Raw genomic sequence first — 25,071 nt, forward strand, 5'->3', positions numbered from 1 at the left:
GACGGCTGTACTCACACACAGAACCACGTTGGGGTACAACCCCCTGGCATACTACAGTGGGAATTTGGACCCAGTGTCCCTTGTGAACAAAGTTTAGCTGCTGCAGCATTCACCATAGAAAAGGCTACAACCATTGTGATCGGATGCTCCATGACATTGTTCGTCGAGCATGCACTATTTGCCATTCTAGAGAAACCAAAGGGCACATTGAAATCTCAGAGAACTTCTGCTTATGAAGTGATCATATCAAATCCATCGATTAAAATAGTTTGATGCAAAATAGTGAACCCAGCTATGTTCATTGCAGAGCCAGTGACTGAAGGAGAGCCGATCCATGACTGTACAAATTATGAGGAATTCTATGATGAGATTCCCAAAGTGAAAGAGAATGCATTGGCAGAAGGAGAAATTGTCTTTGTTGATGGTTCTTCAAGAATCGAAAAAAATGTTGGGCAAAGATATACAGGCACTGCTGTGATGTGCACACGGCAAATGGAGAATTTCGAGTACTCATAAGTGCACAATTACCATCTCATTATTCAGCACAAGCTGCAGAATTATTGGCATTGATACTCGCACTCCGGAATCACACAGACCAGGAAGTGATGGTGTACAGTGACTTTGCCTATGTGACATCAACAGTGCACGTAGGCTTAGCGTGCCAGAAAAGGAGGGGCTACCTCCGAGCGGATGGCACGCCAGTGCAGCACGCAGTCCTATTGGACAGGCTGATTAAGGCACTTCAACTCCCATTGGGCATAGCAGTTGTGAAATGTGCCACCCACATGAAAGGGATAGACTTTATCTCATGAGGAAATCAAGCAGCAGACACAGAAGCCAAGCGTGTGCCAACCAAAGACGAAGTTATAATGGATGTAGAAATAACTGATGTGCATGAGAGAATGATTATTGCACAAAGTGAACCTGACAGTTATAACAGCATGGAGAAAACCCAATAAATGGAACTCCAAGGGGAGGCACCACAGGTAGAAAAGAATCTGTGGAAGCAGTGAGGGTGTTCTTTAAACCCCTGCAACAGCTTGTGGTGATAAGACAGCACAGGTAAACCGGTGATGCCAATAGCCCTATTGATGATAGCAATGGAACGGTTGCATTATCCAGCACATATGACAAAAGAAAATCTAGCAGACTGGTTCATACCGAACTTGGTGGAGCACGTTGCATTTCTTATGATGAACTGTATAATCTGCCAACAGTTCACGGCAGGGCATACATTAAGAGTAATTAGAGGAGTCATCTCAAGGCCCAATGGCCCTTTTCAGCCCTTGCATGCCGATTATGTCGATATGATTCAAGTATGTAACGGGTACAGGTACCTAATTGTTGTGGTGTGTCCACTCTCTAGATGGATAGAAGCAGGTCCATGTACACACCCAGACTCTACCTGTGCGGCCACATTTTTGGTAAGTGAGTTTTTTCCCAGATGGTGAGTGTGTGAGGTTATGAGATCAGATAATGGGCCTCACTTTGTTAATGCAGTCTTTGAACAGATTATCTTGTTGATTGGTATAAAACACAAGTTCTCTTCGGCGTACCACCCTCAAGGGTATGGAATATGTGAGAAGCTAAACGGCTTGTTAAAGGAAAGGATAGCCAAGTCGAAGCTTACTCTAAAGAAGGGATGGCTGCACTGCCTTCCACTGGCACTGTATGCACTCAGGAACAAGCCTGCTTCTGACCATCAGTTTACGCCACACAAGATCATAACAGGCAGAAGAATGTGCATGCCACTGACACCCTGAGATAGAGCTAGATGTGATGCCCAGCCAACAGGAGAAATCTGAAATGCAAAATTATTTGAATTGCATGATATCTTGTCTTACTGTAATTTCAGGATAGCTGCAGCGATGACAAAAAGGGTGCGGGGTAGCACAGAAGGAGCTACTACAACAGACCCAATTCAAGGTCTACGTCTACCACCAGTTTTTCCTGGAGACACGGTCCTGTTGAGAAACCAGACAAGAAAGAAGTGGGATGAGCCATGGTTCAATACTCCCTCTGCAGTCAAGCTTCAAGGAAGAAGAGCTTGGCTATTTTTGGGTGACATCAAGCCATACATTAGAGAAGGCCCCCTGCCCACACCCCAATGCGTAGAGACTACAGACAACGGGGAAGAACCACAGTACGTGGAGACGAGATCCATGACGAGGAAAAAGGTTGCATGACCAGCAAAACAAAGATAAGGAACTCTTGTTCAAGTTGTGGCTTAAAATTGGACATTTCCTCTGAGCAAAAAGGGGGATAAGGACATGAAAATACGGACACTCTGTGCATCATAGTTGCAGAGTGAAGAAGAGAATTGCACGTATAAGCCACAACATATTCTGTTGACTTTGAACTTTGGGCTGAGGAATGCTGAAGCCTTGATAAGAAAGGATATGCCAAATTTTGATCGAGGACACACAAACTGGAAGAAAATACAGTATCCAGATTTGTTCCAAAAAGAAGCATTATTTGGACTCACTTATGGTGTCCCACAGCAGCGACATCACTAAAGACATTCTGACTTACTTTGAACTAGTATTGAGATTGTACCCGATGTTGGTAGGAAGACTCACTAGCATCACTGAATTTCTTCAAGACCCTGAAAACAAAAAGGCAATAAGGAGGCTACTCATCGTGATCGCCGAGCAGTTTCTCCTGCTTCTGGAATGCATGGAGGACAAGAAAAATGTCCCAAGCAGAGGAAGTAGCAAATAGGCTTGTCAGCGTGCTATTCTTTTGCTTAATTGAAGACTGTCCAGATCTTGCTGGGAGGCGCACTGACATCTTGACCTTTCTTCGAGATCCTGCAAACACAGACCGTTTGAGCATAATCCTGAACTGAATCATAATCCATGTTGCTCTTGAAGCTCACCAAAAACACAGAATCTGCCCACAGTGCAGCACGGACAAGACCAATGTCCTTGTCACCAGAAGTTAGCAGATTGGCGAGCAATGCCTTCTTTCACCTAATTGAGGACTTTCCAGAACTTGTGGGGAGACCTGTTGGCGTTGACGTCCTCACTTTGATCAGAGACCCAGCAAACTCTACACAGATGAGCATGCTACTGCATGGTATTGTGATGCAGGTTGAACTTTCAAATCATCATCAGAATTTCCGGAGGAGACTGTAAACTTTCCGCCGAGCGACAGATCGAGGAAGAGTTGACAAAGAGTACACTTTTACTGAGAGAGAAACAACATGTCTTCGGGAGTGAAACATATGAGGGGCATCGATTGGGAGCTTGTGTATTGTGAACATGTACAGTAAAAAAGGACTTGCTGAACTTACTGCCTTAATTGACAGAAAAGAGAACTGTGTACACTGAAAAGAGACAATCCAGTCGACAGGCAAAAGAAAGACAATTGTTCCAGTTCCTGCAACCGACAAGCAGAAACAGCAGAATCCAGAGATATTGTTGCATAGAATGTATTAAACTTGTAGTTTTTGTCCTTAAATGATAGAGATGGGCAACTTAAATAGTAACATTGTCATCCCTCAAGTGGAGAGGCGATCATACTGCTCCAGAACTAAATGCTGCCGACTGACCTACAGAGGGGTCATGTGCCTATGTATTATATTTATCATTGTTCTACTGTCACTGATGATTCAAACTGCATTTTTTATTATTGGGGCACAAAGTGTTCCGATTCCAGTGCACCCATCTAATGATGTACGCATGACACCCACAAAGGTACACAGACCTTTTATAGTCCTTCCAGTTCCTAGACAATCTGACAAAGGAGTGAGTGATCTTGAAATGGATGTGATTAGCCATGACACGCACACACATTTGTGTGATAACAAAGAAATTGGAACGCCTGAGACAGGGTCGGCAGAGCAAGCATGAGAGAAGGTTAATGAAAAATACACACGTACAAACAGTGAGTACACTTGCACCAAGTCTAGTTTCAATAACTGCAGAACCACAGGCCAAAGAAGGGGAACCGTTTCAGCTGCTTACTATGAGAAGTTCTACTACAAGTGAAGTGAAAAGACAAATGGAAAAAGCTGAACTTTTAAAGAGACAAAAGGAGTTGGAGAATAAACGAACACAGACAGCATTAACAAGCACATATGTTCCAGTGAAGGGTACAAGTAAAAGTTCTACAATACAGTGAATGTGGACATTTATAACCAACAGAAAAAGGAGGCAAGGGGAGAAGGAAAGAATTGCCAGACTTTCGCCTACTCCAGTAGTACAGATGAAGAGGCCTGAACCCCGGATTGCGGTACCTGAAATTCCTACAATGAGAAGAAGCTACATGGATGCTATTAATGATGTGATTATAGCAAACTACATGGAAACCTTGAGAATAAAGACAAGCATACAAGGAGATGTCAATGAACAAAATGACTACCTGGACAGCACAGCACACTTGGGAAATAACATGTACTACCAACACGTGAAAGAAGTTGGATGATGAAATTCAGAGGGTGAATGCTTTGTTTGTGCACTCCTATCTTACAGAATGGGGAAGTCAAAGATCTTCATAGCTGTGGAAATTGATGTCCAGACAGCACACTGTCTATCACACGTAGCAATGTGCATGAACAGAGGCCAGTACATGGGAAAGGATGTTTCACTGAAATGTGCAACTGAAGCAACTGATCCAAATGAAGACGATTATGTCCTAGACATAAAGACAAGAAACAATGGAACAACAAAATCCATTGTGATCAGATACGATAAGCCTGGAGTTAAAGGAGCAGAGCTCAGTAGAGAGGCAAATCAAAAACTAAATGTCCAAGGAAAAACTCCAGAAGAAGCTAGGAAGTGGAAGAATAGAGGCCAAATGCTAATTTGGGGAACAGTGCTTTCACCAGTTGGATGTGAGAAAAGAGTGGGGATCTTCAGAGCATGGATGGACTTCTGTCACTACGAGCCCACTATCAACATAGTGTGAAATGGATGCAAGCCATTATGGCCAAAACTTGCTAAACTATTGACATGGGTCGAAGACAGAGGAGGACCCTTACAGACAGTGCCATTGGAGAATCCAAAATTCTGCTTCTGGAATAATTGTACAAGACAAATGGGAGAGAATCAAAATTGTGGCCGAGTCTTTGATGCTCCAGGAATGGTACACGGTACTGCACTGATCATGATTCATTATTGGGCGTGTGGATCTAAAGCATATATCAGGTTCCCGAAGAATTGGGGAGGTATATGCACAATAGTGAATGTACATGTTCCAGCACTGGTGATCCCAGAAAGTTATGTGAATATTGACAGTTTCCCGAAAGCGGATGCTCACCTGAGGAAAAGAAGATCTGTGGAACTGATGAGCTGAATGAAGCGAGAGAATAACTTTTCTGCCAAATCCATAGAAGCATTTGATGCTATCCCATATGAACATAGACTGTTCAGTCAGACTTCTTCCGTGTTCATGACAATTTTCATGCCAAGAATTCAGGTTGGAGCAGATACTAAATGGTTGCAGATAACCAGATGGTAGTTACTGCAGACCATCAACATGACCATAAAAGGATGTAATGCGATCAGAGAAGAATTGAGAGCAATTCGACTAATGACTCTACAGAACAGGTATGTCCTTGACATGATGACAGCTATGGATGGAGGAGTTTGTGCAAAAATTGGAGAATCATGTTGCACATTTATACCATCCTGCAACAAAGAAAATGGAACTTTAACAGAGGCCATAGGTATGCTGACGAAGCTACAGAATCAGATGGTCGATGAAGCTGATGAAGTGGATGACGACAGCTGGTTTGGATCACTATTTTCATGGGTTCCACAATGGATGGCAGATGCATTCAAGTTCCTAGGAGCCCTACTAGTGATTATATTGCTCGAATTCTGTGTTATAAAGATAATAATCTCTCAGTGCCAGAAAACTGCGAAAAAGGCCATAGGGATGAAGATCATGATTGATATTGGATCGGGATGGAAGCTCAAAGACCTGACTGATGAAGAAATAAGAAACTTTGTGAAAGCTAGCATTCATGCACCAGAAGGAACCAAGTTTCGGTATCCAAGGAAACACAGAAACTATGTGGGAAGATGGATCTATTGCAGTCCAAATGGACAATGTCAACTTATGACATGGAATAAGGACGAATACGTGAGAACAGCAGGAAGTTTGAAGGGAGTCATAAAAATATGGACCCCAAAGAGACATTTCTTCAGACCTTCATGTGTGGACCCAGAAGATGAAGTAAAAGTGGACCAAGACGATGAAGTGAAAGTGAATACAGCGGATGCAGAAAAGATGGATACAAAAGAAGAAGTAAGAGTGGTTGATGAATCTCCCGGAGGGGGGAGTGTAGAGGAGGTCCCAAGCATGTTTCACACTCCTACCACTCATTTTGAAGGACCAGGAATGTTCACATTGAAATATGTGACGTATGATGAGCAAATAAACCAGCAGAGAGCCGCAGTGGGGCTCTGTCCAGTAGCTATCAGACTGACAGCACCTATTGAAGTACCTGCACATAAGAAACCTTGGGCAGTAAGGTACCCATTGAGAAAACCATATCGACAAGTGAGACAGAGGGCCTCATTACACGGTAGGCTGTAACCATGGCCCCATTAGCGCCATGGTTGCCGCCGGTATTTTACCGTGTCCACCTTGGTGGATGGCGGAATTACCGCCCTACTCCAAGGTGAGCGGGGGCGGTAATTCCCCATTCACCAAGGCACTTCCCCATTCCCATTTTTGCCCCCATAGGACTAAATGGGAATGGGGAAGGCGATAATTACGGTACCGCAAATTGCGGTACCGTAATTAGCACCAAGGTCCCTTTGCGGGCCTGTGCCTTAACGGCTGGACCTCGTAGTAAGGCAGTAAGGGTTTACTGGTACTGGTGCCCTTACCGGTACCGGTAAACCCTTACCGCCTACCGTGTAATGAGGCCCAGAATGACGATTGTCAAAACGCAATGCCTGAAGAAGCCAAGAAAGTCCTAAAAGAAGACGAATGGTGACGTAACAAGAACCCGGACTGAATCACATACAGAAGATATGATGACCTGTGTATGATGAAAAGAGATGAAACACCATTGATAAGTAACTTCCTGAGTTTAAAGTGAAACAATTGATGTAAATTGATAGAAACCTATGCCATGAGCGTGATGAAGATATTCAGCCAGCTTACACTTGTACATATGCATGGAACCACGCGAAAACACAGAAAATCACGAGGCTTGCTAAAAGCTTAGTAGTAAACTAGAGTCCGGCAAGCACCACCTATACATATCTGTTAAGAAGTGTACATCATACCAAATATTAATATATGGTATATAGGTTTATTAGGAGGAGCCCCCAGGAGGCCAACCATCTTCAGTGCAACATCTTCGTGCATAGTTCCATCAACATTCTGGAACGATACACGAAGACGTTGTCAGGGTTACAGGGCGCATGCATTTCATAGATAGATAACTATGTACACATTCCATGTATGCAACATCACAACAATATCTACCTCAAGAAAATAACTTTATGTAAGTATACTTCCACTATGCACAAGAGCAGAACCGACCAAAGGTTACTTAAGGTCTCATGAAGAGAGCTTTTCAGCAGGAAGATCGAGATTTAAGGACAGAGACAAACTCAGACGAAGGCAAGTTATGCCAAGAAGCCACGGACGTACCAGCTGAAATAGCTCAACAGTGGATACAATTAATGAAGAGAAGAACAGAGTATACTATTCTGAAAGCTCAAGATAAGCCACAGGAGGCAGATGGCTGGAAAAAAATAAATCAAATACATGAATTACATGGAGAATAAGATGATTTCACGGTGTCGGAATCACGTGACTGAGCAAGCAGAAGGGATGAAACATTCACACCTATGCATGGAGTTGTGCCATGCCCAGACCAAAAAGCAGTCTCGAGGCCAAAATACAAAGAAATAATCGACACATGACCACTGAAGTGATGAGTGATTTTTGCAATAATTGGAGGGAGGCTGGGGGAGCAGATGAGCTCCCTGCACCTGGCTGGCTATTCTGCACACTGCTAGGCTGGTGGAAAAGTATGAGTGGGGATTGATGCCAACCCAATCATAACGGACCAAGTAATCTAGGGTCCTATAGTTAGTAGAACCTATGAGACGTCGTACTTTTAGTGATGTCTACAGTAGCCATTTTGAAGGAAGGGCTTAGATGCCCCACCTGTCACTGTTTATCCAATCCCCTCACTTTTTTACCATATTATTAAAGTTACCTTCCTAAAAACCAATCATTTGCATGCTATGTTTTGAGATATTACATGTCAGCGATGACACATTTTTAGTATAAATTATGTGTTTTTTATCAAATTAATTGGAGTTGAAGCGAGAAGGAAGATCGAGCGATTGCTGATGTCCATTAAATCCCTGTTTTTTGTACTTGTCATTAAACAGACTCCCTTTGCCAAACTAGTTGTCATTATTGATTTGATGCAAGAGTATTTAATCTGCATCCCCATCCATCTCACGGGTGCTGCTATTCATCTTAAAGTGCTATTGGGTAACCCCCAGCTATATGGGCTGGTTGGGGTCCTAGTGCACAATGTTGTTATAGTATTTTCTCTCTGAGAACGGGAGGCTGCAAGGCGTTCCGTTCACAGAGAGAAAACACTTTTTTTTGTTTTTTTCAACAACCTCCATACCTATCTTAGCTTATTACAGAACTTCTTTCACTGTGTCTGAAAGTGGTGAAAGTACAGTGGTGTTAAAAGGAATTTTTTCAGGCTTGTATTATTTTGCATTCTGGGATTATATATGAACCTACAAATTGAAAACGTAAAATATGTGTACCAAATGCATCTTTGTAGGTGTGTGGCCAAGTGCTTAAAAAGCATAGTGGGTTAAAATCACTGCCTCACTGTTTACCCAAAGTATGCGATCCTGGACAACTAATTTAATCTCCCTCTGACATAACTGTGAACATGTGTCTAGTATGTATTACCAAAATCCTTTTCCTACTGCCTGTATTGCCCATATATAATTTACAGAAAGGATTAGATCCACATGCTCAGCATTATATTTGTTGTTGCTATAGTATCATTGCCTTGTTTAATAAACCTGTATTCATGAAACACACAGGCTTTAATTTGACCTCTGAAACCTAACACTCTGAGTAGATGTGAGGGTAAGGAAAGTGCAATGGTATCCATCCACAGGAGAAGACATAAGCAATGTGTTAGGTGGAGGTAATGGGTTTGTGGAAATCAGTAACAAAATAAGGTTGGTTGGTTGCGAACGGTTAGGATCTGGAGTGGGGTTGGGGGCTGGGGTGCGCCAATCTGACAGTTTGCCTAGGGTGGCAAAATGCCTTGCACCGGCCCTAAGTGGGGAGGTATGGAGCAAATGCTGGATTAATCTGCGAGTCAGGCAGGATGAGAAGTAAAGGAGATAGTGGAAATTGACCAATGAAGGATCAGTAGGGAATGAGGAAGGGGAGCAGTGGATGCGGTAGTGGGCAGTGAACCGTACAGACTCAATTGTAAATGAAGAGCGGGAGCAGTAAATAAGGTAGTGGTCAGTGAAACATATAGGGCCTCATTACGACCCTGGCGGAAATCGGAAAACAATGGCGGAAATGCAATACCGACATCGAATAGCGCTCGGTGCGACTATGACCCGTCACCGTAAAGTACGAAGCCATTAGCGACACCGTAGTGAACGCCAACGCTAACTGCACCAAGTACGCACGCGCGCGCCATGCCAAACCGTTAATACCACCATGGCGCAAGGGTACGCGAATTCCGACCCTAGCGGACATGTACCTAACGCCATCAAGCATGGCGGAATGTACCATTCCGCCATGGTGAGAAGTACGGCATCGCGAATCAACCGTAAACGGCCCCACTGAGTGCCTGTACACCGTTCCCTGCCCACAAAGTACAACTCCCCGTAGGTGCAATGAAGTCACAATGCAACCAGTGAAATGTACAAGTCACCCATGCATGCCAACGAACAAAAGAATCACAAGAGGGGCCAATGGGAGCTGCAGGGCACAGATGGCACGAATACAGAAGCCAATCCAATGGACATGACCACAGTCCCCCACCAAGAAACGCACGCAAACACAGGCACCTGTGACCAGCAATATTCCGAAAATCACATCATTCCACCAGTCCACCTGGCTGACCGCCATCTGCTACACAAAACCCAATCCCCCGCCCCTGAGCATGACAACATTCAAACAGTCATATTGGCAGCCCCCATCCCTGACCTCACTGGGCTTCGTAGGCAAACGCGCCCAGTACAGTACCACGCAACTAAACTCCGAAGCTGGAACCCAATGCAGATCTCCTCCCAATACATCGCTCCCCAAATAGGAATATGCCACATCACTTGCAAAGAAGAATGCTACACGGGCCAAATCAGAATAGAAATTTAATGCACAACAAAATCACCAAGCCCATACAGCCATTAGGCCATGAACTCCAAAACACATTTCACCATTGTGGGCTGCATCCGCAAGAAATGACCAGCCACTACTTGTGTGACGCCCTGTTCCATCATGGTACACAGAGCCACATTCACGTACGAAAAGGCAACATGGAAGCGCACAGAACCGCAGGGCCGTCCCTATGGGGAGGCACTAGTCCAGCTGAAAGGCCGAAATGTTGCTCCGAGCCACTAGTACTGCGTAAGGGCATGTGGCCCATTGGCGATCGTCCCATAAGATCGTAATGCTGCTCCACTGATTAACACGAAGCAGCAGGTGTCGGGAGTAAAAGCCATCTGCAGGAGTGGCATACAGATGGCAGTGGCAAAAGGGGAGGAGATACCTGTCAACCAAAAGAAAAGAAAAAGAACAGAATGGCCATCAGAACTACATTCGAACAACTCACTTCAATGATCACACTAAATCCACAGCCATATGCATGCTAGCCCACTCCAAAGGATCATCACCACCCCAAAACCACTTGCGACTCATAACCATCTATATCGAGGTGTAAACACCATCACAAACGAGTGTACCTGTGCATGCGTCTGTCAAAACAGAATCCATCATATGGGATTGGTAACGTGCATGGACACAAGTGTCTGAGGGCGCGTCGAGACAGGGAGGGCTCAACAAGGCCAGATAGACGATGGTCCCACTATGGCAGCCCTGCATCACATAGCGCAGGGGAGGCGGATAGATTCCAAGAAGCCCTGTACATGGCAAACTCTGTATCAAATCACCTGCCCATGCATCCATTCATCATTCCCTCATCCCGGTATAAAAACGCCTGAATATTTACTCACATAACATTAGAAATATCCATTGAGTCTGTGCGTTATGCAGCCTGCAAAATCCACAGTGCCCCAGCCCGTAATTCCAGTGTTGTGAAGTAACATGTATTTGGGAACGTCCGGCCTCATCGCCCACGTCGCTATTGCGCATCCCAAACCATTCATATCAATCATTGCATCCTCGCCATGGCCCCTGTCTCAAGGACATTGAACAATAGAACGTTATATTTGCAGTCAGACCTGTGGGCATCTCCTCGCCGCTAGCTGATAACCGAAAGCGCCGCCCTTCGAATTCCTCATTTGCAACATCACGTCGAAAAGGCATCTGTGGCCGTTTGAAATCACTAATTAATCCATCTAGTGCGGCTGTGTGTGGAAATGGCAAATGCCTTCACCCACAAATGGGACGCCCCGCCCGTCGTTGCAACTCGGTACAGTGATGCATGAGGGCCCACCGTTACTCGAGTACTACGTTCCACTGACCCTCACACGTCTGTTCGCGACTGCAAAGATAGTATGTGAAACAATGGGACCATAGCAGAATGAACATATCAACCAATGTTACACGGCCATCGGGTACAAATACATGATTGCAATAGCAAGATGCCATTCCTCAAATTGCAGCGTTGTGTGCGGGACGTGCTCGGCCAAAGGGGATTGCAGTTTGCACAGGTGGAATGAATCACCACAGGTGGAGGCCATACAGCCTGAAAACACATAAATTGCACACCCAGTCTCCTCCCACAACCACACCCACTCCGAAATGCTACCGGCAGGACTCGCGATGTTGGCCCTGGGGGACCTGATAGCACTGCAAGTACTCCAACTCCAAGAAGAAGACGAACACCAACTACAACCGGCCGCACGGAGGAGACGCAGGAGGAGGAGGAGGGCAAGGCAGGGCCAGCAAGGGCCGCCAGCACAGCCACTACCACCACGCAGGCAGCCCGCAATCCCACGCCTCCGAGCACATCCGTTCAACCTCACTGATGAGCAGATCCACACCATCTACCGTTTGGACCGGGACACCATAGCCGCCATTGTGGACATGACACAGGCTGACCTTGTCAGCATGATAGATAGCCCAACCGCCATCCCACCCCTACTGAAGGTGGTGTCTGTACTCCACTTCCTGGCCACAGGCACCTACCAGCACACAGTCGGACAGTTGCATGGCATTTCTCAGCCACTGTTCTCACGGACACTATTGCAAGTGCTCGATGCCCTCCTGCAGCACGCAGACGACTACATCTCTCTACCACGCTCGGAGCAGGAAATTACCAACACAAAAGTGGGATTCCATGCACTTGCCGGCATACCGGGTTGCATTGGTGCCATCGACTGCACCCATGTGGAATTGATCGTCCCACATGCCATGGAGGCCCAGTACCGCAACCGAAAACAATTCCATTCCCTGAATGTACAAATGGTGTGTGACTCCAACAGGATCATTACACATTGTTGTGCCAGATTCCCTGGATCAACCCATGATTCTATGGTCTTGAGGAACTCAACAATACCACGCTACATGGAGCGACACGCAGGGAACAGATCCTGGCTACTCGGTGAGTCTCATTTCATGCATGATGATGTGGGGTATGTGAAGCGGCAATGACCTGGCAGGAAGGGGGGTGGGGGGGTGCGTACGTAGCAATGGCATTCCACATCATACGTTTCTCGTCCACATACAGGTGATGCTGGGTATCCACTGAAGAGATGGCTCCTCACACCAGTCCGGAACCCACGGGACCAGCATGAGGAGGACTACAACCATGCCCACTCACGTACCCGTGTAGTCATTGAACAGGCATTCGGCCTACTGAAGACTCGTTTCCGCTGCCTCAGCAGGTCTGGCGGGGCACTCCTGTACCGCCATGAGAAGGTTGCAAAGATGGTGATGGCATGTGTCATGCTCCACAACATGTGCGTACGTAGAAATGTGCCCATGCCCCCTGACGCAGAACTGCAAGCACCTGATGATGGTCATGATGAGGGTGGGGATGTGGCAGCACCTCAAGGAGTCTGCGAGGCACCGGAGGGCCGTGACATTCGTCAGCATCTCATTGATGCATGCTTCTAGCACTCACGCCTGGTGGCTGATACATGGACACGGGACTCGTGGCACTGTGTGTGTCTGGTACATGCACAATATGGACTGTACGCCTATGATGGCCTAGTACACAAAGATCATTGTCCACACATCTCATTGGTTGATCGTGCACTGTTTATGGCATATGTGATATCATGTTGAACACCCTATCGACCCGCCACCCAAGTGAGCCCAACACACCCCCTCCACCCTCCTACCTCCCCCCCGAACACCAGTGTCCAAAGATGCTCATTGTCAGTGGGCTGTCGCTATTGCAAGCCCCCTCTGCGGGTATCAGGGACACCCCTGCCTGTGGAGCGCAGGTTCCTCCCAGAACTACGTTGGGGGCTGCCCTGGACAGAACTTGCAACGGATGATGTCTCTGCCTGCTCACGTCCATGCATGTCCCTAAGGGTTTGCGAGAGCTCAGTGAGCACACGGCGCACTGCGGCAAGTTCGGCATATACGTCTTTGGACGTCGCATGCAGTTCCCCCCTCAGGCTCTCGGTGCTTCTCTCCATTTGGACTCTCAGGCTCTCGGTGCTACTCTCCATTTGGACTCTCAGGCTCTCGGTGCTACTCTCCATTTGGACTCTCAGGCTCTCGGTGCTACTCTCCATTTGTGCCCTTAGTGTCTCTGTACTCCTCTCCATTTCTGCCCTAAGTGTCTCAGTTGATGTTTCTATGTCTGCCTTAGTGCCCCCACATTCATCGGCATGGTCCTTGAGGAGCCTGGCCAGTTGCTGCTGTTGCACGATTAACTGGTCGAGGGACTGTTGCCTCTGCTGTGCCATGGCCATTTGCGGGGGTGTCACAGAGGGGCTGTTGACCTCATGTTGCCTTGCCATAGGGCTTGTGGGGGATGGCCAGTCGTCGTCTTGTGGGTGCCCCTGCGTGGTATCCTCATGTTGTACGGGATGGGACAGACAGGGGGATTGGGACAGGTCATGGATGGATCTGACTTCGACATCCCCGTCTTCTGTGTCGGAGCATGCTGCCATCAATGGGGTGTCACCTATGGTGCTGCTGCCACCAGAGGCAGTGCCTTCTGTGGCATCCATTGGGGGGACCTGTGGTGGTGGTGTTGTGGGCATGCTGGCTGCTGGGGTGCCTGTTGATGTTCCCTCCTCTGTGCTGCCACCTGATTTGTGCTGCTGCCGTGTCTTGATGCGTGCAGCTGAGGTGGAGGGTCTTTGGCCGTTGGTCTTGGCCCTCTTTGCAGGTGTGCTGGTAGGGGTGTCCTGATGCTCGTCGTTTGGATCGGACCCTGTGGTGGAGTAAAGGAGGGCGAGGGTTATTAATGGGTCTGTGGGAATTGGAATGGCATTGTATCACATGCATTGGGGTGGTACCTGAGGGTGATTTGGGTCGGGGCCTTGGAGGTGCTTTCATTTGTGTGTGGAGTGAGGGTGCAGTTGTTTGGCAGCCTGCAGTTAGGGTGTGCCTGCTGCACGTGTAGTGGGTGTTTTAGGGGTTTTTAATTATTTATGTATTTATTGTGAGTTTTAAAGTGCGCTATCAGGCCGATGTGTGTGGACGTTCTCCTGGACATGTGTTTCTGTTGCACTATGTGGACACATGGTACTTCACGTTATTGGACATTGTGGATTTAGCATTGTTTTATCTGGCCCACCTACCTGAATCTTCGGATGTCTGCACTCCTTTCTCCATCCCTCCGACTCCCTCTATGCTCTCCATTCCGATGGTGGAGGCACAGATTTCTTCCCAGGGGGTCAACTTGATGGGTGATTCAGGACCTCCCCCGGTGGCTGTGGCAATGTTGCGGTTGGCAGAGAGTATGCTGCGGACGCGTATCCGCAGGTCGTCCCATCGCTTTCTGCATTGCTGTGGGTTGCGGGGTGCGGTCCCCACCGCACTTACCCGCTGTGCCACCAGAGCCCATATGGCCTTCTTGTTCGCAAGTGCCGTCCTGGTCATTTGCGTGGAGAAGACGACGGCAGCATTCTCCTGGAGGGTCTCTGTTAGCACGGTGAGTTCCTCACGGGAGAAGTGGACCTGCCGCTTGCGGTCGCACGCTTTCTTCGCTACTTTTCCCATTTTTCTTGGTTTCGCTAGGGTGGATGACGGGTTGGGGTGTGTCTCAGGGTAGTGTTTTTAGTGGTTGTGTGGTTTTTGTGGTTTTATAGGTGTACGGCGGGATGTTTCCCGTTCCGGGCCCATGTTTTTACTTCCGTTTCCGTATATTTCCGGTCACCGTACTTTCCGGTGGGCGCACACTGCGGTGTCCGCTGTGATGGGTGGCGGTATTGCACCTAGGGCGCCGTACGGCGGCGGTGTGGGCCGTTTTGGGGTCATTTCCGCCATCGCGGACTTTGCACTTCCGCCATGCCGTGGTGCTCGTGCCCGATGGGTCGGAATGGGCCGCACTTTGCTCCTTCGTGCAATGGCGGAAACGCTATTTACGCTGTGGCGGTCCGGTCAGTCACTTTCCGCCAGGGTCGTAATGAGGGCCATAGACTCAGTAGTGAAAGAGGAGGAAGGTAGACCAGTGGATGATGTAGTGGGAGTTGAACCATGCAGGCTTACTAATGAATTAGGAAGGGAGACCAGTTGATGAGGTATTGGTCAGTGAACGACGGGGGTGAGTGGTGAATGAGGAAGGGAGAGCAGTGGAATAGTTAGTTGGCAGTGAACCATGCAGGCTCAGTCTTAAATGAGGAATGGACAATAGTCGATGAGATAGTGGCCAGTGAACCAGGCTAGCTCAGTAGTGAATTAAGAAGGCATATGAGTGAATGAGGTAGTAGACAGTGATCAATACAGGCATTAGTGTTGAATAAGGAAGGTGGAGTGAATGAGGCTGTGAGCAGTTAACCAGCCCGGCTTCAGTAGTGAATGAGGAAAGCAGATGAGTGACTGAGTAAGGGCAGTCATCAATGCAGCCATCTGTAGTGAATAAGGAAGGGGGAGTGGATGAGGTAGGGAGTAGTGAACCAGGCAGGCTTCTATAGTCAATGTTGTAGGCAGATGAGGGAATATGGCAGTGGGTAGTGAACCACGCAGGCTTCAATAGTGAATAAGGAAGGGGACAGTGCCAGAGGTTTTGGGCAGTGAACTTTGCAGGCGTTGGTAGTCAATGATGATGGGAGATTAGTGAATAAGGTAGTGGGCAGTAAACCATGCAGACATCAGTAATGAATGAGGAAGGCACATGAGTGAATGTGGTAGTGGGTAGGGAACCATGCAGTCTCAGTAGTGAATGAGGAAGGACGATGAGTGAATGGGGTAGTTAGAAGTGAACCATGCAGGCTTTAGAAGTGAATGAGAAAGGCGGATGAGTGAATGTAGCCGTGGGTAGTGAACCATGCAGGCTTCAGTAGTGAACGAGGAACGAAAATGAATGAATGAGGTAGTTGGAAGTGAACCATGCAGGCATCAGTAGTGAATGTGGAAGGGAGAGTGAAAGAGGTATTGGACAGTGAACTGTGCACTTGCAGTAGTGATTGATGAAGGCAGAGCAGTGAATGAGGTACAGTTTAATTAGGAGAAGGCGTGGCGAGTTGTGTGCAATGAATGGATATTGTAAGTATATACACATATACATCTATTCATTCCACATTGGGTAGACACAATTTACATTCATTTCCGTGTCCGGTCCGAAGAGCCAATGCAGCAAACATGAGTGTAATTTCTGCCGTCTCCCTGGTCTTCTAGTATCATACACATGACTTCTCTTTTAGTTTGGGCTATTAGGTGTCGCTTGCGTCACCTATAAGCCAAAGCTATTGCATTGGTGTACAGATAGGTACGAATTGCATATGATGAGGGACACAGAGTTTGTAGGTGCTGTTTGGTTATGTACCCAACCATTGCCTTCCCATGGCCACGCTAATCCCTATGGTCATTCCTTGCCTGTCGAGTGGCTAAAAGAGGGGTGTGAATGAGCGTGCAACAGCAGTAGAGAGCAGCAAATTCAGTGTTTATAGCTGTTTATAATTGGGATGTGTGAATTGCATTTTGGTACTTGTCTATCAAATCTCGAATTTGGGGTAAGAGCTGTCCAAAATAAATTAACAATTTCTTAACACCAAGTGGCAACATTTTAAAATATCTTTATTGTGTTTTATCATAGACCAATACCCACATAACAGTTAATTAAATACACAATGCTGTGGAACTTCACCTGGCAGCAGAGCTGCTGCACAAGGACATCTAGCAAATGGCATACAATGATGCTAGCAAACATCTCTCATTGCTGTGGTCCAGTTTGTTAGCTGCATCGTTCTTATGCCGGAAATCATTAAAGGACCCAACTAAAGTCTGTGCTCTTGGGATGTCAAGCACTGATCTCCATAAAGGGTACCCAAAGTATACAGATGGTGTCACGTTTCAGGAGGCCATTTGCAAATCCTGTAGTCCAGTGAAATCAGGCAGTCCATCCCTTCGACCTGAATCGGACGCAGCTTCTCTCTCCATTTGCAATCAATGCCTCTTTTTGCTGCAACATGAGCTATTGAGATGAAAGTCCTGGTGGCTGTGTCTTTCCAACCCCATAAGTATTGTTTCTGATGTACCCAAAGGAGAGGTATTATGCGTCCTTTCTTTTTTTTAACTTTCTTTTTATTTTAAATCATCAAATAATCACCAGTGGCACCTTGGAGACGGCCAATGTCTTGATCTGTAGGGAGCCAGGTTAGGATGAATCATTCACTCTGCAGCAAATGTTACACAGAAATAAGAATACAATGATCACTGGGTGCCTGGCATTGCTCTACCCTTCCCTCCAGTGAAGGAGGTCCCCTCTGTAGCACTGCAACTCTCTCCATTTCCAACCAATGCCCGTTGTTGCTGCATCATGAGCTATATGGATGTCCTGGTGTGTCTTAGTTCCACCAAAAGGTATCAACGTTTCTGTGTTTAAAGGAGTGGTGTCAAGCATCCTTTCTCGTAACGAAAAGAAATTACGTAATCATCAGTGGCACCGTGGAGCATAGCAGTAGCAATACACTGCATGTAACTATGCCATTCAGACGCTAAGATTAGTCGTCAAATTGGCTTTTTTATGTAGCTGTGTGTGTGGGGATATGGGGGGGTTTGGAGGGGGTTACCCTGCAGCACATATAGCAAATGCTTCTAAGTAACAAGAGAGATTGATGACTGGAAAGGTATCATTGTTGAGCTGAGACTACATCACGTCTGAAACTAAACACAGGGCCACGTTATGTAAATGCACTGGACAGAAGACAATATAGCTCAAAATGTACTTCCCACTTAGGCCAATTTGATGGAAAATATTTCACCGTATGGCCTAGTTGACCGAATTTAGGCTGTACGAAATGATCCTACAGCCAAAAATTCGGTCACTAAGGCCATACGGTTCCATTATTGCGAACAAGGGAAAAAGGGTTTCTGGGGTATCCCCTGCTCCCCTTGCTCGCTATAATGGGAACGGCGGATGCGGGGGTGTCCACTGCTTCCGGGACACTGGAAGCGGGCTACTTTAAAAAAAAAAAAAGAGAAAGGGAGAAGCTGTGTCAGTTCTGACCCGCATTGCAGGCACGCAACTGACGCCGGAGGGTCAGAATGAAGGCAGACGCTGAAGGGTAAGTGGGGGAGGGTGGGAATGTATTGAGGGTTGGAGGGGGGCATGGATTAGTTGATTTTGGCCGTGGCAAAATTGGGTTTGCACCGAGATTTACTACGGTCAATTCCGCCGCGAACTATTATGCCACAGTCAAATCATACCAATCCGAGGAGATAGGCTTACAGGCATGGGGTAGACGCTTCCTTTACTTCCCTCTGCATAGTACCATGGTGCTGACCAGCAAACACTACTTGTTCTTGTGATGGCACTGCTGCTGTTGGAGGCTCATGTGCTTTCTTGGACCATATTGGAAGCAGCTGGGGCACAGGGTGACAGAGAGATGGGTCTTCGACTTGAGTGATTTGCATTTGGAGGATGATGTCTAACTATATTGGGAACATGGGAGACACCAGGTGGAGGATGTTCTACCTAGCATCTGGTGGCCTATAGGCAGTCGAGGATAAAAGTAGCCTAGGACCAGAAGAACTGTCAGCTTGGGAAGGAGCATTGTGTTGGGTTAGCCCTATCTGAGGACAAGCATCACCGTACAAGAAGAGGTCTTTCTATGAACCTCTTTGGCCAAAAGAAGGAAAGATGTGCTTCGGTCTCCTCCAGCGAGTACATGTAATGTGGCTTCGGTAGTGAGTTGCATGCAGCACGTCAGGGGAGTTGCTAGGTCTGGAAAAGACCCAGGCTAAGCTGATGTCGGAATTGTTGGGACTGGGGGCTAGCTAGTCTTTTGGCTGTAGCTCCTGAGATTCTATCCGGGGCTACAACCGAAAGATCAGGGGCTATAGCCCCCTTAAACCTCCCCTAGCAACGCCCCTGCAGCATGTAACTCTACCAAAGGCCCTCAATCAATCAACTCCTGGCTGTGTTCCAGTGGCAGTCCACCTTGCATGGCTGCTTGTGATGTGGTTTGATGCGGTCATTCTGTTCTACCAATTCTGGGGTGGTGAATAGTGGGAGGGGCTGGGATAGTACTGACAGCTCTGTGAACTGAGCTATTCTTCTTAGTCATTCACTGCCATAGGTCCATTGCAGACACAACAATTGAACTGTCCATGGTCTAAGCCATCATGGAGATAGAAGGAAGCAGATCTCAAATCCGGGCTGCATGCCCCACCTGTTTCTTTAGTCGTTGACTTGTTGGTTGGGCTGTGGCATTGGTACTGCGTGACTGACTATATGAAGCATACGTGCCTTTTGGGCACTCAAGTGAGTTACTCTAATTCCCTCCTATTTGGTCTGTGAATCTATCATAGGTTCTTCATAAAATGAGGACATGTATTACAGAAGGAAGTGGCACACAGATAGTATCTTACCAGACTTTGGACGTGGAATATGCTTGACTTGGCTGAGGTACCATCCTTTGGAGACATGTTAGACACAATGTGTGAGATGCCTGGGGTATTCAAGTGGATGGCACTACAGGGTTGAAGGGACAGTCACTAGGCCCCAGCGGTCATTTTAATGATCTGTGCACAACTCATCAATACAAATACGCAGCAGAATTTGTCAGGGAATGAATGTCAATTTCGACTTCCTGATCCTTCTTCAAAGGAAATGTTGCTGTGTATTCTGCATTAGAAGATGTCTTGCGCTGTGCTTTCAGCAGGTGCTAGTAATCAGCGAAAAGAAGCCGCAACCTGCAAGAAACTTTGAGAAGAAAGAGAGACCCATATGCCCTGTCCTTTGACAGACTACGTAGTGCACAGGAAGGTTTTAACGTAGTTGCAAAGCAGATTTCCACAAACAAGCGAGTTAAATGTCAGATACCTGTAACATTAACATTGTTAACATTTTTCAAAGTAGCCACAAAGATCTTCACCTGGCAAGTGGCTACTTAGCATGGCTACATTTGAGGTTTGGTCTCTTTGGAATCTCCAGTTGTGTCTTTGGCATATAGCCATCACAATGGACCATCAGAGTTCCAGTCTGTCCATCTTCTAAATGCAGTGAACGCTGAGAGGTTGCACTTTAGCACAGCCAATGAAGCCCACCTTAACCAGCCACCTGATCACCCTCCCCTATAAATTCCCTGAAAAAAAAACAGACTTGGCACAAGCAAAGTGTTGGCCCGTGACCCATGAACCCGGATTTTCTAGCAATACTCTCACTGTCATTGCTTACTGGAGCTTCACGTGGCTCCAGTCTCATATCACTACTTTTGGCGTTGCGTTATACTCGTTCTGCAAAGTTTGATGCAGAGCCCGCACCTCCTTAGGCCAATACAGAGGGGGAGGAGCTGAATAGTTGGGTTCCACTGTGGCACTGGGGCAGGAGGAGTGTCCATTTTGCCCCTGCATCACTCAGTTTCTGATACGATCATCCCCTGGCTCATGTACGTTCTGAGAAAGAAATCTTTCAGGTGTCTGCCCTATCACGATATTGCTCGGCACGTGATCCTGCTCCCTGATGTGGTTTACATCACTCGTGTGCCTGCCACTAAAAAACATGAAAACAGACCTCATGCTGCCCAAATACTTCAAGAGATGGAGCAAATCAAAGAGTTGTTGTGTTGGCAAAATTGTGGATGAATGGATGAGGCAGTTAATTCCTAAATGGCTGTTCACAAAGCATATATAATAAGGGCATTGAATCTGTTGTTGCAGGTTCCATTAGTGGCGATTGAAGATCCTTACCCATGAGGGTGTATTCATGAGTGATGCTGGGGAGGCACCCCATTCCTTTGTACTCAGATTGGTCGCTTTTCTATCCATACATTAAGATGGATGGGGGTTGTTTTTTAAACGATTGGGTAAAACTTATGCAAAATATGATTCTTTCCACATTGAAGGTTCGGTTTCTGAATGGCATTCCACATCATCTTCATCTCATAGGGCTCAAAGCGGTGGACAACCAGCTGGTCCTTATAGAAGCATGGATGAAACGTGTCCGTGTTGGGCAGTGTGATACCATAGGTCCTGACACCCTCATGGGAGTTTGGCTGGAGCCCGGCTTTCTGCAGGCAATATCCCAGATAGGCGTCGTCGATCGGAATAAGCTCGATGTCCTGGGAGGCCTGGAAGATGGCCCGAGATGTGAAGCCTGACATAAGGATGCCCCCGCCCCCACAATACGCTGGAAATGAATCGTTGGCAATGATCTCCTCGGGTACATAATACTTGCTCCATGAATCCCGGATGAGGGGCATACCGATATTCAACATCCCGACAAACAGATGGGTCTCTAGGCCTTTCGACTCTTTTATTCCCAATAGATACTGGACTACGTTGAAGGTATGAACAAATACATCATCATCACCATTGAAGAGAAACTGGGCACCAGGGCAGTTCCCTTCTAACCACTCATAGAACAGGACCTGCTTGAGGGTCAGGTTGTAGAATGTGTCGTAGAAGTTCCATTGGATGATATCCCTGTAGTCATTGCGCTCCACGGCTACGAGTTTGTTCATCTTACTCCTGTCCTTCAGATTGGAGGTGACTCCAATGATGAAGAGTCTCCTCACTTGAAGCCCCTGATACTCTGTCTCTGCCCCCCATGTTGTGCGAATGATCTCACGCCGATCAAAGTTCTGAGGGGCTGACTTGATTACCAGCAACAGGAAGACATTTGCAGAAGCCTTGGCCCCCCCGCACTTGTAGGGGTCATCCAGAATCCTAGGGAAGTTTTTACAATGTCTGTAGCGAAAGTAGTCCCGCACTCTCTCAGGAAATTGTGCAAAGCGAGTGGCATTTACTCCTCGAACTTTCGCCTTGCATTTTAGGACGGGAATGGGGGACGGCAGGTCAATAGGTTCTGGCGTTTTGGTGGGTATCATGGGTTTCACAACAGGGTCTTGATAGAAGACATAGAACAGGATGACTGTGCTGACAGCTGTCAGAGCAACAGTTACACCATGTGGGCAGCTTCTCCTCATAGTCACACTTCCAAGAAGAACCTGGAAAAGAGAAAGGAAGGCATTAGATATGTATCTTAAGAACCACTTTCACTCAAGCAAAGCCCCAATTGGCCAACGTGCTGGGCCATTCAATAACCCGTCTATGTAGAGTAAACAACATAGAAAGATACCTACATACTAACCTACGCTCACCCTTTAGTGTTAGGGGACCATCATTATGCAATTATTGTATAAAATAAATAAGCGGGCAGGTGGCAAATTAAATTCAGTGCCCATGGTGTAAAAGCAGTGAATTTATGTAGAGGAGACAGGGGTAACACAACATGGGATAGAGGGTGTTGGAGGCAATCACTGATCAGGGGCCTCATTACGACCCTGGCGGTATGGAGTGAACGGCGCCGTGAAAGGTGCTGGCACCGTTCACTCCGTACCGCCGCATTACGAGTTCCCCTCGCGGGACACGGTAAGGACGCCTGGGAAAACCAGGGGTGCCTATCGGGTCCCGCGAGGGGAAGAGGGAGCAAACAACGGGCCACCTCGTAATGGCCCGTTGTTTGCTCCCTCTCCCATTCCCAATCAGCACTAAGGGGGCTGAATGGGAATGGGGAAGGACCGTGTCCGGGTCCTTGGAGGGAGGAATTACCGGGCCTTCTGAATTCGGAATGGCACGGTAAGTCCTCATTCTGAGGAACCGGACCCGGACACGATTTCGGCAGCAACCATGCCATTACCGCCGAACTCGTAATGAGGGCCCAGGTGTGTAACGTGGTCAACATCTTCGTGAAAGTCAGCAATTCCAAAGAGTGGGCCCACTGTTGTGCGGAGCCAGGGGGTGAGCATAGTGCACAAGGCAATAAGTGAGGCGGCTCCTCAGAGTGTTGACATGCACCAAGCCAGAAATACTGTGACTTTGGGAATCACCACACAGGCCTAAACTGGAGTCAATACTGGCGGACTTACTGAAGCTATCTACTTGTGAGGTAAAGGTCACCACCAGATGGACAAGTGGAGAATAATGTGGAATGACTACCTAGCACAGTATGGTGACTAAAAGAAGTAACACATGCTTAGCAGTCTGGAAATTAATATACGTGGCCCTTGCCCTCTCTTTAGTTCCTTTGTGTGTTTGCCGGTCTTTCGTTTTCTTTCTCTCCTCTTCCCATTGGTTGGGGGCTCTTCGTCTGTCTTGCTTTGTTCCCTGTAACAACGGTGCTTGTCTTTGGCTAGAGTTTTGGCCAGAGGTGACTATGGTGGCTGGTGCCCACCACCTCCTCTGTGATGCAGTCCCTGAAAGAGGCGTAGGCTGGATCCTCTAGGCCCCTCAGCCAATCCCTACCCTTGTCTGCATACCACAACATGTCAGCCTACAGGATAAGAATAAGCTGGAAGGTACACATATGTGTGAAATATGACATCAAACTCAGCTGATCCATGGACTTGCTATCTTTGGTGTCCACCAAGAAAGTTATGTAGGTAAGAACATCGGATTTGTTAAAAGAAAGGTGTTTGATGTATGGGGAAACACGATAAGCCAAAACCCAAAAACATACAAAGCCCTGGGGTGAGAAAGATACCTATTCTGTCCGCCAGCATCAATGAACATAGAAAACTGGCTGAATACAAATGGCAGGTTAGTCTGAAATAGCCGCAGGTCTTGGAACTGCTAGTTGGTCCACCGTTTCATTACTCCCAGCTGACAAAGTTGTAGTTCAAGGATATATTGGTCAATTCCCTTGCACGTTTTCACGTGTCCCACACGGCTGAAGACCCTCACCCAGCTCAGCATTCAGCCCCAAAGGGAATTAAAACGGGACGGGAGGATATCTCTGTGGCAACGCGCGAGTCTTGGAAGCAGGATGACCACGCTGAGGAAACACAGGTTCGAATCCCGGACCCGCGCTTGGGGAAAGAAAAAGTGCTATAAATAACCTACCCTTTCACAATGAAACAGTGCCTAGATGCCTACAGGTTATATGAGCAGTAAATAAATGCATGAATAAAATAAATAAAACCAGCTTGCAGGTCAGTGTGGGCGTTAAGTCAGTGTGGGTGTTAAGAATGCGGAGACAGTGTTAGGCACATGACTGTGAGGCAGAGAGGCTGAGTTGATAAGAGAGAGGACCAAGAGAGGAGGTGAGAAGGAAGGAAGTAATAGTGACAAGTGAAAGAGACAGAAACTGGATATGGGGAGAAGAGGAGAAATTAAAGCTACCAAGTTGAGGTGAAATTAAGCTTCAGAGAATGAAGGAGAAAAATAACTGGGAACCAAAAGTAGAGGGGAGGAGAAGAGGAGTAGAAGTTTAGAAAAATGAGGAGAGGTGCAGCAGTGACTCACATGGTGAGTGGCAAACAGGCATAGGGGAGGAGTACAGTA

The 25,071-nt window shown here is 47.1% G+C and overlaps 1 protein-coding gene across 1 annotated transcript; it reads right to left on the reverse strand.

Moving 5' to 3' along the window:
* Positions 1-17,344: 17,344 nt before the first annotated feature.
* Positions 17,345-22,732, reverse strand: LOC138570062 (N-acetyllactosaminide beta-1,3-N-acetylglucosaminyltransferase 3-like). Its single transcript, XM_069648634.1, has one exon. The coding sequence runs from the start codon at positions 22,713-22,715 to the stop codon at positions 21,582-21,584; it is 1,134 nt and encodes a 377-aa protein (XP_069504735.1). The 5' UTR covers positions 22,716-22,732; the 3' UTR covers positions 17,345-21,581.
* Between the last annotated feature and the right edge of the window lie 2,339 nt (positions 22,733-25,071).

This window comes from Ambystoma mexicanum, chromosome 1p (genome assembly GCF_040938575.1).
Source record: "Ambystoma mexicanum isolate Mex_15411 chromosome 1p, UKY_AmexF1_1, whole genome shotgun sequence".
NCBI classification, from domain to species: Eukaryota; Metazoa; Chordata; class Amphibia; order Caudata; family Ambystomatidae; genus Ambystoma; species Ambystoma mexicanum.

Bases quoted from the DNA above. Each gene is read 5' to 3' on its own strand.
- LOC138570062 (XM_069648634.1), bottom strand. From the start codon at position 22,715: ATGAGGAGAAGCTGCCCACATGGTGTAACTGTTGCTCTGACAGCTGTC.